The sequence below is a fragment of the Apus apus genome, chromosome 4 (assembly GCF_020740795.1).
Source record: "Apus apus isolate bApuApu2 chromosome 4, bApuApu2.pri.cur, whole genome shotgun sequence".
NCBI classification, from domain to species: domain Eukaryota; kingdom Metazoa; phylum Chordata; class Aves; order Apodiformes; family Apodidae; genus Apus; species Apus apus.
Genome location: NC_067285.1, coordinates 62,894,652 through 62,911,726, shown reverse-complemented (window position 1 = coordinate 62,911,726; position 17,075 = coordinate 62,894,652). Strand labels below are relative to the sequence as shown.

Below are 17,075 nucleotides of genomic sequence, written 5' to 3'. Positions count from 1 at the left end.
AGTTTTTCCTTATGTGACAATTTTTTTTCTTATAAATTACAGGGGAAAGCCAAATCTAATGGACATGGGATCCCTGATGATCAAACCAGTGCAACGAGTGATGAAATATCCCTTGTTACTCTGTGAACTCTTGAATTCAACTCCTTCTTCTCACCCTGACCACAAGGTGCTACAAGATGCCCTTTTTGCTATGAAAAACATTAATGTTAACATAAATGAACTTAAAAGGAGGAAAGACTTAGGTAAGAAAAAGGCACAGTAAATTTTTCTGTCTTCATGGGTTTGGCCTGGAAATTACAAGAGAGGTTTTAAATCAGTCATATCACTACAACAGTTTTGGCTGGTGCTACCCAAGTTGTGTAATACACTGGGTTTCAAGAAGATAACAGATGCCTTGATGTCACTTGTCTTCAGCCGGCTATGTTATCAGACTGGTAACTCCAGGAATATGAAAATTATGAAAGTATTCACATTATGTCCATATTCATTGTCTGCAATGCAGTTGCAAACACTGATAATAATTAAGATGCCATTATAGCTATTTTTCTATAAAGCTGCCATGTTGAAGCCCTGAATTCACTCTTCCCAAGACTACTGTTGGTAACAGGCTTTTTATAATCTCAAGTATTTTCACAAGATTACAGCAAGTGACATCAAAGTGTCTGCTCTCAATTTATGTGCCTGTCCCTGTGAAAAGCCCTGTGAATACAGATAATAATGTCATGAAATTCTCTGTCTGCAGTGCTGAAGTATAAGAAGAATGATGATGATGAAACCCTTAAAGAAAAGTTTTCCCGACTGAATATCCACTCCATTAGCAAGAAATCCAAGAGGGTCACCAGCCATCTGAAAATACTGACAGGGGGAGAACCTCAGGTACTGTCGCTCACTGACAGCTTCAGTTCTGCTTTTGCACTGGGTATTTTTAAAAACATGTTGGAAATGGAATTTGTGGTGTTGCTTTTTTTTTTTTTTTGCATCATTTATAAAGTCATTTTCTGACTGTCACGAAAGACAGGAAAGACCTTTGTGATTGAAATAGAAAATAACATAATGCATTCTCCACCTTTTCCTTTTTTTATCTAAGAGTTTCTCAAACTTCTGATCTTCAGCAGAGAGGAAGTGAGTGGTAGTTTTATGAAACTCAGCCTGAGGTCACCTTTTGCAGATAGACTGGCAATAGTTATTGTCAGTACTGAGAATGTATTCAGTCCATCTTGCTCTGCATCGTAACGTTCAGGTTCTGAATCTACCAAGGAAGATGAGCAATATTTTTATTAGAAAAGGCCATGGGGCTTGCCTCTACATGTGTAAGCATCTGGAACTGTCAGAACTACCCGAAGGAAAGAACTCTGTGATAAGTCTGATGGGTGTGGGGTGGCCAACAATAAAACACTCCATACTTTCAAGGTCGCAATTCAAAACCTAGCAGGAGAAATGTTTTCAGGAAAGCTTAAATCTAAATCTCAAAGAAAATCAATTACAACTGACCTTGCAAATTACATCCAGTGCACCTCACTGCATGAGATGGCTGATTATACAAGGTCACTTGCCTTTCTAGATGTGACTCTACAAGATACATGCTGTTTTTTCCTGTTTTCTTTTTTTAATCAGGTTTTGTCCTTTCTGTAATGCAAACTACCCACATTTTTTCTGTTCATTTATTTGTACAGTGGAAATTCTTTTTATCCAGAATGGGACACTGACAAGGCTATAAAATCAGAGAAAAACAAGGAATTACATTTGATGAAGAAGATACGTGATTTTTCTTTTCTCTTTTTTTTTTCTTTAGAAGCTTCTGCTTTCCACTTTTGTTTTGTTTTGTTCTTTAGTTAAGCTTCAAAACATTTGAGAATAATTTAAAATCAGGATACATTTGTTAAAGATTAAGCCCTCTTTCCTGCTTAATTAGACTAAGAAAGTTCTCAATCCATATATCTGAAACATGCTGTGACCCTTACAGCAAGACCACTGAAAATGAGACTGGAGATTTCACAAAAATTCTTCAAGCAAAAAGTAGGCAGCAATAAACGAATTTTCAGGGGTTTTTTTGAGCTAGCATGAAAAAGTAGTACAAGTGTATTTTCAGCTGCTGAGCTTTCTAGCTGGCTGCTCTAGAGGTAAGAGCTCCATCTACAGCCTGCCTGGGGGAAATTTTCCCAGCACCCACAAGTGAGCACCCAGTGAAACCAGGCCATGACTTACAACCATTTTATAATTTTAACCATTATTTCCTCAAAGAGACCAAAAATATACAGAAGAGTTTTACTGGCACATGTAAGGTGTGCTTGTAATAAAGCAACTCCCTGCTTCCACAAGGACTGAAAATTAAATTACCTGTCGCTCTATGCCTTTAGACTTTCTTGGATTAAAACTGGAGATCGGGAGAATTAGGGGCCAATCTGTTCTACTTTCAAAGGGAGGAGTCCAGGGAAGATTTGTGTTGTTTCCAGTAGCACTTTGGACATTTCTTTCATTAGCCAGGTTCCTTCAGGCTGTCAAAATAACAGTGCAAACATCTATTTTAGGTGAAAGATCAAACTTTTAATAAGGAAGAAAAGTTGTTTCGAAGTTTAGAGAAGACTGTGAAATTGTGTGTGAAGAACATTGCACTATCCTCACAACACCTACAGGTGGGTACAGGCCTTTTTGAAATCTGTGGCCACAAACTATGCCCATAAGCAGTTTAACACACATTTCTGCCACTAGTTAAGCAACACCAAGTGAGTTATAAGCAGGCCTGTCTACATCACAGCATTAAATGAATGAGCTGTGCTGCTGCTGCATTACTGACCCCCTGGCAAAGAAATTTTGAAGCCCACACGTCTCCATTTTTCCCCTTACACAAGGAGGATCTATTGAGACCCATGCATGCAGCACAGGAAAGAGGTGCTGTCTGGTTGCACAGTTATTATTTTGAATCACTGTGTGAAGCTGTCATGTGGTTCATGCACATCTGCTGCAGTGGAGCACCAGCTGCTTCTCATTAAAAATGGAAGAACTGAATTGCAGCCACACAAATTAAAATGTCCTAAAGTATATATTTTGGATGTTCATCCTGTTGCTAGGTTATGTTGAAGGTTAGCATTAGGCATGTGAATGCTCAAAGTGCTGTAAACATCTTTGCTTTAATCCTCTTCTCTGAAGATGTGGGTTGGCTTCTAACTTACTAACCTGTCCCTCTTATGGACAACCTCCCCACTTTGCAGATGGCACAACGCCCCTCAAAGCGTAAGTGTGCCCAAAACAGACACAAAGGTTGTTTGAGAGTTAGGTAAGAGCAAGAGCCAGCTGGCCAGAGCTTATCACAAAGGCACCTCATTTTGTTCAGAGAACAGGGGAAGGCCAGTGAGCTCAGCCAACACGGCTGTTGTCAGTTCCTTATCCAAATGGATGCACACTGCATTAAGATTAAAATTTGGAGTAAATGAAATACACCCCTGTAGTCCTACTTAGTCTTCCAAAAGAGGCCTTTGAGGGTGCATGGGTTCTAACTGGCTTCTTGCTGAGGAGTAACTGCCAGTGGGACACTCATTATACTGGGGCATAGTTTATTCAGATGAAAACTAGCTATTTGATTCTTAACTAGTTTACATTGAAAATTAGCAAAACATAGGAAACTATTATCACAGTAAACAATCCTCCAATGGCTGAAACCAGCACAGAAACTGGACAGATGTCAGAGATGGAAAATATTTTTTATTCCATCAGTATTATTGCAGAATTTGCACAAGTGAATGCAGTATAATATAACAGTTTGTAATATTGTTTCATCTTCCTAACATCTTATTTAGGATTCCATACATCTGTCTGCACAGAATATAACTGGGCTTCAGGAAATCTTGCAAGACATAGATGAAGTCAATGACTGTTTGAAAAAAAGGAACAACACTGCAAATCTCTGTGAAGACCTTGTAAGTTTATACAATGTCCAGTGGTACACAGCTATCTCTGTGTGTGAGAAAACACGTGTATATGAGAAAGACTCAGGACAGAAAAGGGCAAAAAACCTTAGGAATCCACTGGGAAAGATGAGTGGGTTTTTTGGTTCCGTTTCTGTAAGAAATAAGACAGAATTCAGTGTAAGTTCACCATGTTTTCCCTAGAAGAGAGAAAAGAAACTTCTCAAGCTAATTTCCTCAGTTTTAACTAAAATCTTTGTGTTAAATTAGCGTGTTTCACCTGAGCTTCAAACAAGAGCAGCAAATCTTTGCTTTGCTACTTTTGTTACCAACACTAGCTGTTTTAGTGTGACTTTTGTGACTTTTGTTGAGCTCATGAACTCCTGGCTTCTGGAATCACAGATATGTGACAATTTCAGCTTTATTACATTTTCAAGTAAGTTACCTTCCTTCATATAGGGAAACCATGAAAAATTTGAATCTAGCCCATAGGAATGAAAAAGCAATTGAAAAAAAGAGTAGTAGTTTGTCAACTAGTCTCCTGCTTTCAGGGTCCAGATGAACTTGCATGCCTGGCTCTACTAAGATAGACTAAAATGTCTCTTCAAAATGGAGAAGGCTGCTTCTTCAAACACCTGTTTATGTTGGAAAAATTCAGAGGTGGAGGTTTCCCTGTACTTTCCTAGGTTTGTGCCAACTAAAATGTAGACATTCAATCCTTTCCAAAACACCAAAAACCAGACTCTGCCAAGAAACAGAAGAATCTTTGAGAGACCCCCATCATCCCAGATAATGGTAGGGAAGTAACATGTTGTACTTCCTTTCCTTTGAAGTTCACACATTTTAAAAACATAACAAAAATTAATCTGAATAATCAGAAAGATATTATCAATGTCTTTACAATGAATGCATTCATGAAGTGCAGAAGAGTATTCCTCTATCATTGCACTGGTTAGTGTGTCCAGTATGGAAGATGCCCCCATATTAAGAAACATCCAATCAAAGCAGAAGAAATTCCACAATAGATGAAACAGAAAACTTTTTTTTCAGAAAAAAAATTGTAACACCTATTGGCTCATGACCATTCTGAAGGTCTATATAATCATTAAAAAAACCATTTTAATCTTATTTAACTGCGGACAGTGTTTCTAACCATGTTAATTTCCACTTATTACCTGTTTATTTCTGTGTCTTGCAGTGCTATCTTGGCCTTGTAAGAGCAATTCTGTTGAGGCAGGTGTTGGCCTCTTCTCCCTAGTGACTAGTGGTAGGACAAGAGAAAATGGGGTCAAGTTGTGCCAGGGGAGGTTCAGATTGGATGTTAGGAAAAATTTCTTCACAGAAAGAGTGGTGAGGCATTGGAACAGGCTGCCCAGGGAGGTGGAGGGACTGTCCCTGGAGATGTTAAAAAAACAGGTAGACATGGCGCTTTGGGAGATGGTTTACTGGTTAGGGGATGCAAGGCTGACAGTTGGACTAGATGATCTTGAAGGTCTTTTCCAACCTTAATGCTTCTGTGGACCCTGCTTGAAGCTGCCTCTGACAGCAGTGCTTTGTGAAGAGTAATCAAAAGGCTGAATCATAGGCTGCCATCAGGCTTAACCTGTAACTGGATTTGAAAAACTCTAAGAATAAAGTAGTAAGTAGGTTTGTTTTATACCTTTCCAGATGGCTCAGCTGGACAGGCTTGTTTTGACTCCTCTCTCAGCACTACAAGCCTTGTTTTCAGGCCCACAGAAGCTCATCCAGAAGCGTTATGACAAGTTGTTGGACTACAACAGCTACCTTCAGAAGTCATCAGGAGAAGAGCTTGACCTGGCAAAGAAAGACTATGAGGCTCTAAATGCACAATTAGTGGAAGAACTTCAGGTATTCAACAGAGCAGCCAAAAAGATTGTGTTGAACTGCCTGCAATGCTTCATCACCCTTCTCAGGAATATTACGTCTGCAGTACTTCAATCAAATTCTGCTGTGGTGGTACCTGTTCCAGTAAGTACATTAGAAACAGGTGTAGCTCTGCCTTTGTCTTTTTTTCTTTCTGTGTGATCTGGCTTGAGTTATGTAGGACACACACCTGAAAACTACACTGATTTTTGTTTGTTCTGCTGACAACAGTCAGGTTTGGGTTGGTTTTTTGTCTTGCAAGCTCAGCAATGTTAATTCTCAGTTTAAGTTTTGTCAGGCTTGGACTTTTCATAATCCTAATGCAGCTGTTCCAGCTTCTCCAGTGATAGTAATGGCAAGAACATTACAGTAAGGCAAAAAGGAGTCACCTGCTAGCATTTTTGTCTTTGTTTCTTAGCACCCACTCTGAGTAGCCCAGAAAACACAGGAAGAAAAATCCTAAGAAAATACAAGAACACGCCTGTTACTGCTAGACCTGCAGAGTCACAGATGACTGCAAAAGAGAAGCAGGTTAGGAAACCTGATTAAATCATTTATATGACAAGCAAGTTGCTTTTAAGCCCAAATAAGCTGCAGAAGCTCCTACAGACATCTCTAGGCAGTAAGGAATAGCTTTGTCTAGGCAAAAGTACCAAAGATGTCTGTCTGAGCAGCACAGTTCCTCCAGCCCATTCTACCCTTTCTGGGCACTATGATCATTACCTAAAGATTGAAGTTGAGAAATTACTCCTAATTTGTATGAAAATCATACAGGATTTCAGTTTTGTAGTACTTTTTGCCTAGAGGACTTTAACCACCTGAAGAACATAGCTGCAACAATGTTTTCCACACTTCCAAAGCCGCTCACTTGCACTGCAGCAAGGCCCTATATAGGACACACATTGTATTCGGGCAATTTGGGAATATTCCTTTTCATCAGGGCTTGAACACAGCACTTTATATTGAGGGGCAGATGAAAAATTAAGAAAGCAAGGTCAGGATCAGAACACAGAGCTGCACTGTTTAATGGGAAAATTAAGGGCTTTTCCCACATGAAGAAATTGCATCCCTGTAATGTGACCATTTAATGTTTTGAAAGCTATTGTATCAAGCATTGTTTTCTGTGAGGCTTTGCCTACAAAATTACTTTCTTTTTCTTTTTCTGTTTACATCAGCAAATACATTTGGGGTTAGGCATAGACCAGAACCACTTATCATGTACCACAGACAGAGCTTCAGTTCATCGAAAGATTTTTAACCTGGAGGCAGCACCCAGTTGCACAAACAGCTGTAGGGTAAAGTACTCCAAGCACATTGGCCACTGATAGCTGCTGAAATGCACATTTGCATGTGAAAGCAGGTGGCTCAGTAGTCTAAGTGCAAGGCTGTTCATTTCCATCACTGTTTAGAATATTTTTTAATGATTTAACTTAAAACACTGTATTTTTAAAATCTAATAGCAATCATTAGAAATTTTCTTTAAGCAAGGACCTTTCTTTTTTTTTTTGTCTCTCGTATCTAGCACACTATGGGCCCTGCAGAAAGTAGCAGTAATTTGTCTGATTTTCTGTCTCCTAGCATTCAGCCCATTACACCAAAGCTGCTCTCTCAAATCTCCTTACCATTTTGTTAATGAGATCTAACCCACCTTTGTGTTTGCAGCTGTCTTCCTCAAGCATTTGTGAAGTGCAGAATCAGTTGATGGAGGAGGTTCACAAGCTGAATTTTGTGAAAGAAAACACTAGTGCAACCTTTATTGAGAGAAAACTGAGCTTGGAAAAAAAGAAATCTGTCCCTTCTCCAGTGAGTAACATCAATCCGAATTGTGTATGAAGCATCCTCTTTTGAAACAAAACAATTTTTATGCCACCTAGATGTTTGGGCTTGGTTACTTCATGGGGACTCCGAATCAGGTTGTTGGGATGAAGCTGTTACATTGACCAGTAACATTTGAAGATTTTGCACTGATTTCACGTTATTCTCTTAAAAACCTACTTGAAATTATCTCAAATTACCTGTAGGTCTTTAAGCACATGTTAAGCCTAACGTTGTACATGTGAACTGTCATTACTTCTTTTGTTAAATACTCCTACAGTGATTCTTAGTCTACTAACTCAGAACATTTTTTTCTCTTATCCTCAGCTGTGGTAATGTGTACTGGTGTTTAAACACAAAAGCACACACAGAATCACAGGTCCTTGCTGTGTATCCAAGTCTGGTATATGTAAGATTGGTTACACATAGCTTTGTAAGTAACTCCTTGATCTGTGTGTAAAAAGGTTGAGCCAGTTGCCACATGCAGCATACACTGTTTTTTATGCATCTGTGTTGCTTCAGAAATGGCCTCAGCATTATTCCCAATGAATAATTTTTTTTGCTTTTCAGCTCGAATCCCCACGCCAAACAGAAGACCAGAGGTCCAAGCTGGTGTCTGTGTACAGCACAGAACTGCTATACCAAGCTAAGCGCAAGTGCAATGCCACACAGGAATTTGATATTGATTTACATGAAGGAGAACTGGTGGCTGCTGTGGAGCAGAAGGACCCCTTTGGAAGTACTAGCAGATGGCTTGTTGACACAGGAAGTAAGTTCTCTTCACAAACATCCCAATAACAGCTTCCCTTTGGGATACTGATTTCTTTTCATTCTGGCCCCATCTGTTTGCTTCTGTCGTACTGACAGCTGCATAAAATGGTTGGGCTTGAAATAGTTTTAGTAGTATTTTGCTGTTCATTTTCTCTCTTTATTCTGGTATCTAGTCCTTAAAGGGTATGTGTATTCCTCCTTCCTGAGGCCTTACAATCCAGCCAAAACACAGAAGGACATAGCAGAAAACGGCTTCGGTGATGATGATTTTGATAATATCAGCCTCTTTGTCTCTTCACGGCCTTCTACTGACAGCAGCACAAGAAGTCGGGGGCACAAGAAGAGTGACGGCAGCTCATCACTTTACTTCTGTGAAAATCCCACAACTAATGGCACAGCAACTGATGCTTTTCAGGATATGGATGATCAGCAAGTAAGTATGATACACACTGAGACCGTCTTCTCATTTTTCCTATTTCAAATTGAGAATTATACTGCTTAGAATTTAAATAGTTTCCTTTCACACCAGAAAGACTGGCACTAATCTGTCAGTATGATGTGGGAATTTGTTATCCTCTGTTCTTTGCCTTTCTTAAATAGCTATGAAGTAAGAAAAGGTAATCAGTTAAACTGTGAATTGCAGTCCTGTCTCACAGAAAAAACATTGCTGTGGTACCCCACCCCATGTACAAAGCCTCAAGGTTCTCCTACAGAGCAGGAACCTGCAAAATAGCACAGCTTGGGGGATTTTTCCACTTACCCTTGACAAGAAAGCTGTGGCAATGCTGACCAGCAAGACACAGAAGTGACTTGTGTGCCGCATTTGAGTACAGGAGGTTTAGGAAAGGCGATTCTCCCTGAGGAAACAGGCACTTGGTGCGAGCCAAAAATTTTACTAGTGTAGTAGGGTGATGAGGTCTCAGAGCTTGATTTGTACCTCTCCATACAGAATTCCCCAGATTCTTCTATTTTACTTTATATTTTGGCCATGCAGACTATGTAGACACATACTAACTTGTATACAATATTTCACATTTTCTGTATCCAGAATTCATTATACACAGTGACAGGGTAAGATGTGGCTACATTTCTGAATCCAGATTTCTGTTTTTATGGCTTTTTTTTTTTTCAGACCTTCTATGCTGTTTACGCATTTCAAGCCAGAAATGATCAAGAACTCAGTCTTCAGGAGTACCAGAAGGTTAGGATACTTCGGTTTTCTGACCTGAGTGGCAATAAAGAATGGTGGCTAGCAGAAGCAAAAGGCCAGAAAGGTTATGTTCCATCTAATTTTCTTGGGAAGATGACCTATGCTTAGGAACAGAAAGGCCCATTGAACCAGTTTTCTCTGAAGGAGACAGAATAATCACCTATTATGGTTTGCAGCAAACAAAGCAAACTCAAAAGCGATTGACAGAAGCCATGGTATCTGCTACAGCACAGATGATATTGAGAACTTCCATTCTCCAAACACTATCACCTTGTCAAGACCTAAGGGAGGAAACATTTAACAGGAAGACTGATTCTAATTAACATCCTGGAGAACTTGCTTTTCCTATGACCCTGTAATTTTCTCTTTTGTCAAAGGATCCTACGTCAAAATTCAACATACAAGTACAAATCACAGCTAAAATTATATTTTTCTTCTAAAGATATTTATCAAATATAATTCAAGATGAAGAGAATTAGCCTTGAAAAAGGCATCTTCAGGGATCTAGTTCAGGCTGAATTGTTTCTGAACTCCTATCTCAATGAATGTAGACACATCCTAAAAATTGGGCTTTTTGGTTGTCTTTAAAGTTTTTATCCTCAGACATTTTTGTAATGAAGCCTCTTCTCAGAGAATATTGGAGGGAGAAAAGAAACGGTTTTTTTTGGTAGAGAACATTTCAGCTTAAAACATACCAAATTTGGTGGTACCAGTGGCTGGTCTCAGGGAAGAAGGCATATTTAGTTATATATGGAAATAGAGTGAGGGAAAGAGGGGGCACAAGAAGCAGGTATTGTGAAATAAAGAAGTTGTAATAAAAACAAAACAAAACAAAACCTAATTACACAACTACTTAACATGGTAAGAAACATCAGTAGCAATATGAATTCAGCTCAGGTTTGAAATTCCACATATACATCAGCACACTAACTGCTTTGTATGCAAGATCCATGTAGTAAAATGAATCTTGTGCTGTAAGACTTGAGAAATTAATTGAGAATTTATTTCAGGGCAAAAAAAAAAGTCAAGAAGTGCCTTTCAATGACTATTTACAGCCTATTCAATTCCTTAGGTCAGATACTGGGACCATAATGTTTAGTGGATAAATTATGAATTAAGATGGATCAAAATGTCTCTTCTAAGAGAAAAAAAAAAAAAAAATCATGCTTGTTCTCAAAGTGTCTGGCATTAGATTGAACAGTGAAGAACATAATTTACTGTTTGCAGAATTTAGAGTCAAAAGCACTGTGTTTCACTAAAGAATCTTTAAAATGGTCGAGGGTATTTTAATGAGATAACATAGTTCACATTGCATCCTTAGTGAGCATAGAAAACAAAAAATCCCAAGGAGGGCTCTGAATGTCAAGTACTTCTTTAGGTTCTCTGACTACAGTGATCCTTAGGTCAGGCTGGTGCCCTACACTTGGGCTAGGCTGAATGGTGATCTTACCACATAGGGTTGCTGTTACCATCAATAACCGAGTGTTTATCACAATTTATTTCAGTACAGTATTGCCTAGATCCTCCACTGATGAATGCCAACCTTCTTGTGCTAAGCACTGCAAGAAGGAAGCAAAAAAGAGACTATGCCTGCAGCAGATAGTGTAATTGAAGGTAAATTCCTGTCAGGTATTTTCAGTGTTGCCACATATTATGACTGACCATTAAAGTGACAACACTATTAAAATTAAGGGGGGAAGTGATGCTGATCAAGGGTACACAGATATTGTCCTAAAGCTTTTGTGTAAGTTTCTACTTCCTATGCTTTAAGTGTGGTGTATGAAGATGAAATTATTCAAACCCCTTACCGAGATGTAATAGGAAGTAACCTGTCAGCAAAGAAAGGATGAGAAAAGTTAGGGCAGTCAATGCAAACAATAGTTTTTGCTACACTAACGAACCTAGTTTCATTTTCTTTAGTGTCCCAATTTTTCATTTTATTTTCCTAAAAAGCTAAAGAAAGTTCTCATTCTTGCTCAGAGTATGAATGCAGTGGGAGGTGAGAACCTGAGATTTGTGTGGGATTAATTCATATGATAGAGAAACTTCTCAAATTCTCTGAGATGGACATCTAGAAACTGGCATGTGAAACTCTGTGAACTACTGTAATCCAATAAGCAGTAATAGATAATGCATGACTTTGCCTAACTGTATGTCACCTCATGCACTTAAATCTTGCTATTTCCATAGCAAGCAAAAAAGGTGCTCATGCATTTTATTAGCTGTTTTTACAGGAAATTTTCCCTTTAAAGAAAATAAAGATTCGGAAGGGAGTATCAACTTGGAAGAATGGACTGAAACACTGCAATTCACTTTACCCTATGAAGCTTGCACTGCTTTGGCTTTTACATTTTAAGATTATGGGAAAGGTGCAGACAAGAAGCTTTTCAGTATGTTTTACAATTTAGAATGTTATATTTGGAGATGATCTGTACTTGCAATAGTTGAAAAAGTTTTAGAAATGACCGAATTGTACTTAATAGGCTTAATGCACTCATGTAAGCACAATTACGAAGCTGTGTATTTCAGAATGTGAAATCAATTAAGGAAGAGAGTCAGGAAAAGAAAGATTTCTGAAGTCTCAGCTCTGAAAACTCAGCTTGAGTCACAGGGAGAGCTCTGATTTTGAGCAGCAGGTACATTACGTTCCCCATGAAAAATCAGGCTCAGTGAAGGTGTCTCAAAGTGTACTCAAATGCTGCTCTCCAAAATATCCACTAGGTATCCTGAAGTAATAAGGAATGAAGGATGAAAAATACTGGAGCTGCCCACCTACATTTCATTAAACTTCCATAGGATTTGGGAACTCTTAGTAGGCCATATGAAATCCTGTTATATGGTTAGGATGCATAATATTTTTTATAGCGTTGGATAATTTATATTACTTTATTATATCCTTGTAACTTGGGAACCACAAAAATTGTATTTTTTAGGTACTCAGGTGGATTGGTTTACTTAATTTTAGAAATTCAGGTTTTAGCTGTTATAATTTGATATTACAGATAGATTGCAAACTGGTTTTGTTTGTTTAAAACAAATTAATGGAAACTACAATTGCAAAAAATTAAGAGATGCTCTTTGAATCTAAAGCCTTCCTACATTAAGGAGATTTACAACAATTCGTATTAGACTTGCTCAGACACATTTTTGTTAGGATAGTGCTTTAAACACTAGAAAATTACCTATGTTAGGGTTCCAGAAATTCCTAAAAATATGCAATGTTTTTGCAGCTGGTTCTTTAATGTAGAGAAGGTAACAGTATTCTAAGAGTTTTCTTATTCTGATCAATGACAAAACTAATTAATTTTGATTGAAGCAGGAACAGGCTGCAGTTTAATGGACCAACCTTGCATTTATTCAAATGTGCATTTTACTTACTTGAACTGTTGTGACAATAAGCACGTAGAAGTACTTTCAAGATTGGGTCTACTCGAACGAAGTATTTCTCCATTCAGGGAATGTTTTCAAGTGTTGCCATAGATAACCTGGAACTCAGGAAACATCCAACGCAACGAACAGCACAGTTTCTGACCTCTGCCACCCGTGTGCTTCACTGTCTTCCCTCTGCTTGGACAGTGCATGTAATCTTTAATTAAGGATCCACCTTTTCAATGCAAACACAGATTGAAAAATTATTCCTTCTGACTTTTCATCCTAGGAGTCTTCACTGAGTAATTACCTCCTTCAAACACTGAAGTATACTTTTGCTGTCATCTTAAGATAGCTTGTAAAAATGCAGGTACTTGAAGCGGACCTGACACCTGCAACAGGAAACACAGTCATGACAATCCTTGTGCCTGTAGATTTATTACTGATAATTCCTCTTACAATATTGTTTCTTCAGAAATGGTGAAGAAAAAAAAATCTTTCAAATTATTACAATAATAAAAATCTATTTTTGTAAAGATATGCTTTTTCCTTTTTTTTTTTTTAAATAATACTTTTTCCAGAAGTGAAGAGCTTTATATGTTATCCAAGTTCTGCCTTCTGTTGTGAACTGTAAAAAGAATCACTGCAAAATTAGCAAAGCAGAGGAAAGAGTTGCCTCAGTTAAAATGCTGCATTTCTAGTATGCATCCTAGCTTATCTATCAATATATTAGAACTCATCAAACACTACCAAAATACTGAGCAAGTTTCAAAACACATGTGAAGTTTCCAAATGTCAGCTTAGTTCTGTTTTTTTCTAGCTGCTCCTGGGGTTGTGACCATTATTTACTGCTATGTTCAGTCAGAGTTCTGTCATGAGTTCTAAGAGATAAAAGCTTTTGTTACTAAAATAAGTTACAGCACTTTGTGGTAGATCTTTCCCTTTAGAGCCAGATATCACCAGCATCCCCTAGTCTGGCCAGAAGGAGCACTCATGGAACTGGAGGACCTTATAATTTCATATTAATAAGGGTATCAGAATTTGGGCATCTATGAAAAACCATAATATTTAAGTGGAAGTAAAATATTAGCATACAAATTTATAAAATGGATAAGGAAAGTAACTTATTATAGTAAATCACATAGCAATTTGGTTTGGACATTAAAAAAAAATCACAGGACTATTTTCCAGTTACTTTTTCTAAATATGATGTATACTTCCCAAGAGCCTTCCATCTTTTTGCCCTCCACTAGAATCCTCAACCTGATGTGCAAATTCATTCAAACAATCCTGTAGGACAGACTCCTTTCCTGAAAATACAGTTGCTAATCCCATCCTAACTAACTTCAAAGCAGAAAGCAACTGTTCGCTTCAATCTATTCTGTTTTTCAGAAGTGCCTATCTTACATATTCAAGCTAAACACTTCATTTAAAAGTGCTATAAATCCGTCCTGATACAATACTTCAAAGAACCACAATCCTAACTGACATTTTTATACCAACAGAAGGAGACTGTATTTCATCTAGGTAGCTGGGAATGTTACAATGGAATAAAGTCTTTTGCTGGCACAAATTGCAGCTCGAATGGTCTCAATGGAGTGGTCTCCAGTTGTGCCAAGGGAGGTTTAGACTAGATACTAGAAGAAGCTTCTTCACTGAAAGGGTAATTAAACACTGGAACAGGCTGCCCAGAGAGGTGTTTAAAAGACCTGTAGATGTGCTGCTTAGGAACATGGTTTAAGTGCTGGGCTTGGCAGAGGTAGGCTAATGGTTGGACTCTATGATCTTATAGGTCTTTTCCAAACATAATGATTCTGTGATTCTATTGCACATTTTGCTAATACAGTGATATCACCAAGTCCAGCTAGACTTGGCACTACTAGAGGGAAAAGACAGACATGCATATATGGTATAGCAAAGGTTATTTTATTCTAACTGGATATAATGGAGATAACCTACAGTCAACCCATGCTAGAGCTACAGATCTAAAAATACCAAGATACACTTGCATGAGGTTTCAGAGGTATTTTTAAATGGCACTAGCTACCACAATTTCAAAACATGTATTTTTTTCTGCCTTTGTTCACCCTATATGTGGTACGTAAAGGAATCTGCACAGTTCAGGTATCAGCTCCTGAACTCTCACAAACAAAACTGTATGTATATTGAGGCAAGACAGAGGCAGCCAGCACCTTGAACCCTCCTGTGGGAGCAGGTTTTACTACCAGAATGAACACTTTACATAGGTGGGCTCCAGCTGTTAAAACCATCGATCTTCATGCTCTGCTTCATAGCATAGGCAACTTTCTTCTGATAAACACTCAGAAAGAAAATATGCCTTATATCTGCTAATGGAAATGTCTTCAGTGTCTTTTCCTACTATGCCACCATTAAAAACATCCTGTGCTAGAGAGCAAGAAGGATGGGCTGATCAAAAAGCAGTAAAAGTTCTGGATTCCTGCTCCTCATGCTATTATTTTTAAATCGCCCTGGAAGCCACAGGCACTACAAAGACAAAACCTGTTTTTTTTCCTCCACAGGAAATAATAGTTGAAAAAATATGCAAATTCTCCAGGTAGCTAAGGCAATCTTGAGTAAATGAAACTATTCCTTTGGATGTTTCAGGAAACTTAGCCTAAATCTAAATTGAGAAGAAGGGAAAATAGGGGAAATAGCTGCACGTATCAGCTTTACATATATTTAAAATACAGGATGGCTAAAAAAATCTGTAGCTTCACCTACCTATGGAAGTCTGAGATGTTTTCTCCTTTAGAGATGCTCCCCTCAACACAGAAGTAATGGAGAGAGGATAGCTGAGTGCTAGACACATAAAGCAAGACTCCAGATCCTTTTCCAGTGCTCAGTCTGAGACAGTTCCTTAGAGCTGAACAAAACCTGGAGCAGCTGGGAGGAAGCAAGGAAGCACAAGCTGTGAAGAACTACCTGCCTTAATTGCGGTGGGTAAAGCAGTAAGTGTAATCCACATATGGCTGGGACAGGTTTGAAGGTGTGTAAAAGAATCTGGCAAGATATGCAGGAAGAGCTGAAGGGAGGCTTGTGAGCGTGAGAGCTAGATCTAGTCAGGACAAAGCCATGAGTGCCCGAGAGGCAACCATAGTGTCTTCAAACCTCCTCTGCAATAGCAGACAGGCTAAGTGCATTACTAGGCTGGTGAGTGAAGGGGGCTTATGCTCTGCAAAGTGAAGATCCCACCCAAGGCCCTGGAAATGGGATTTTAACATACTCAGCTTGAACAATACCCACACACAGAGACAAATTGCTCTTCCTTCCTCCCTGCCCACCCTCCCCTCACCCTTCAAGCTCCAACATGTCCTGGACCTTCTCTCTAAATTGCATCTGGTAATTCAACCCTTCTCCCCAGGCTTAAACCCATCTACACATAAGCCTTGAAAAATCCAATGCCAATACCCAGTTAGAAGTTCTGCAACACCTGCTAGTAAATTCAAATACAGGATCTTCCAGCAGATTTAGGAATGCATGCACGAGCAGAGTGTTACCTCTAAAATACAAATCACTGAGTGGAGTGGGAAAGAAAGGGAACTTTTAGAATATACAGAACCCTTTGCTACTTTGAGTACTGTGAGGGAAGACATGCACTCATATGTATCCGTTTCTGTCTCCTACAGAAATTGATGGAAGAGGTTTTCCAACTGATCTCTAAACTCTGTAATACACTTATCCTTAAAAAAGCAACAAACAACTTCTCCACCTTAGATACTATGCGACAGGGCTAGAAAAGGGTTTTTATCTATTTCAAGTGGTGAGCAGTGACCCACACTGTTACTAACTACTAAACAGATTTTTTCCTCTGTTCCTTCCTTGTATGAAAAAGCAGTAATTTGAAATAACCATTCTACCATAGCCTGTATGATTGTTAAGAGATCAGAGGCTTCATTTTCCAAGATAGATTGGCAGGCAGTACTACTTTGACACCTGCAAAGCTTGAAAATTTAACAGCAATACTTAGCAGCATGGAATACTAAGGTACTCAAAACTTCTTGTGTATCAGGTGTGCCAGAAAGGAAACTCACTCACTGATACCTAAGACAATTCTCTTGATTTTCTTCTGTTTTTCCCTCTCTCACATCACTGAAACAGTATTG

General features: G+C 38.6%; 1 protein-coding gene across 1 annotated transcript in view; it reads left to right on the top strand.

The window, feature by feature from the left end:
• Positions 1 to 10,367, top strand: part of ARHGEF38 (Rho guanine nucleotide exchange factor 38) — a 37,328-nt gene extending 26,961 nt beyond the window's left edge. Inside the window, exons 6-14 of the mRNA XM_051619689.1 lie at positions 43 to 242; positions 743 to 876; positions 2,529 to 2,633; positions 3,795 to 3,914; positions 5,571 to 5,891; positions 7,449 to 7,589; positions 8,172 to 8,370; positions 8,546 to 8,805; positions 9,505 to 10,367. Coding sequence (XP_051475649.1) covers positions 43 to 242; positions 743 to 876; positions 2,529 to 2,633; positions 3,795 to 3,914; positions 5,571 to 5,891; positions 7,449 to 7,589; positions 8,172 to 8,370; positions 8,546 to 8,805; positions 9,505 to 9,690 — 1,666 coding nt within the window. The 3' untranslated portion in view covers positions 9,691 to 10,367. The remainder of the gene's footprint in view (positions 1 to 42; positions 243 to 742; positions 877 to 2,528; positions 2,634 to 3,794; positions 3,915 to 5,570; positions 5,892 to 7,448; positions 7,590 to 8,171; positions 8,371 to 8,545; positions 8,806 to 9,504) is intronic.
• Positions 10,368 to 17,075: the final 6,708 nt, after the last annotated feature.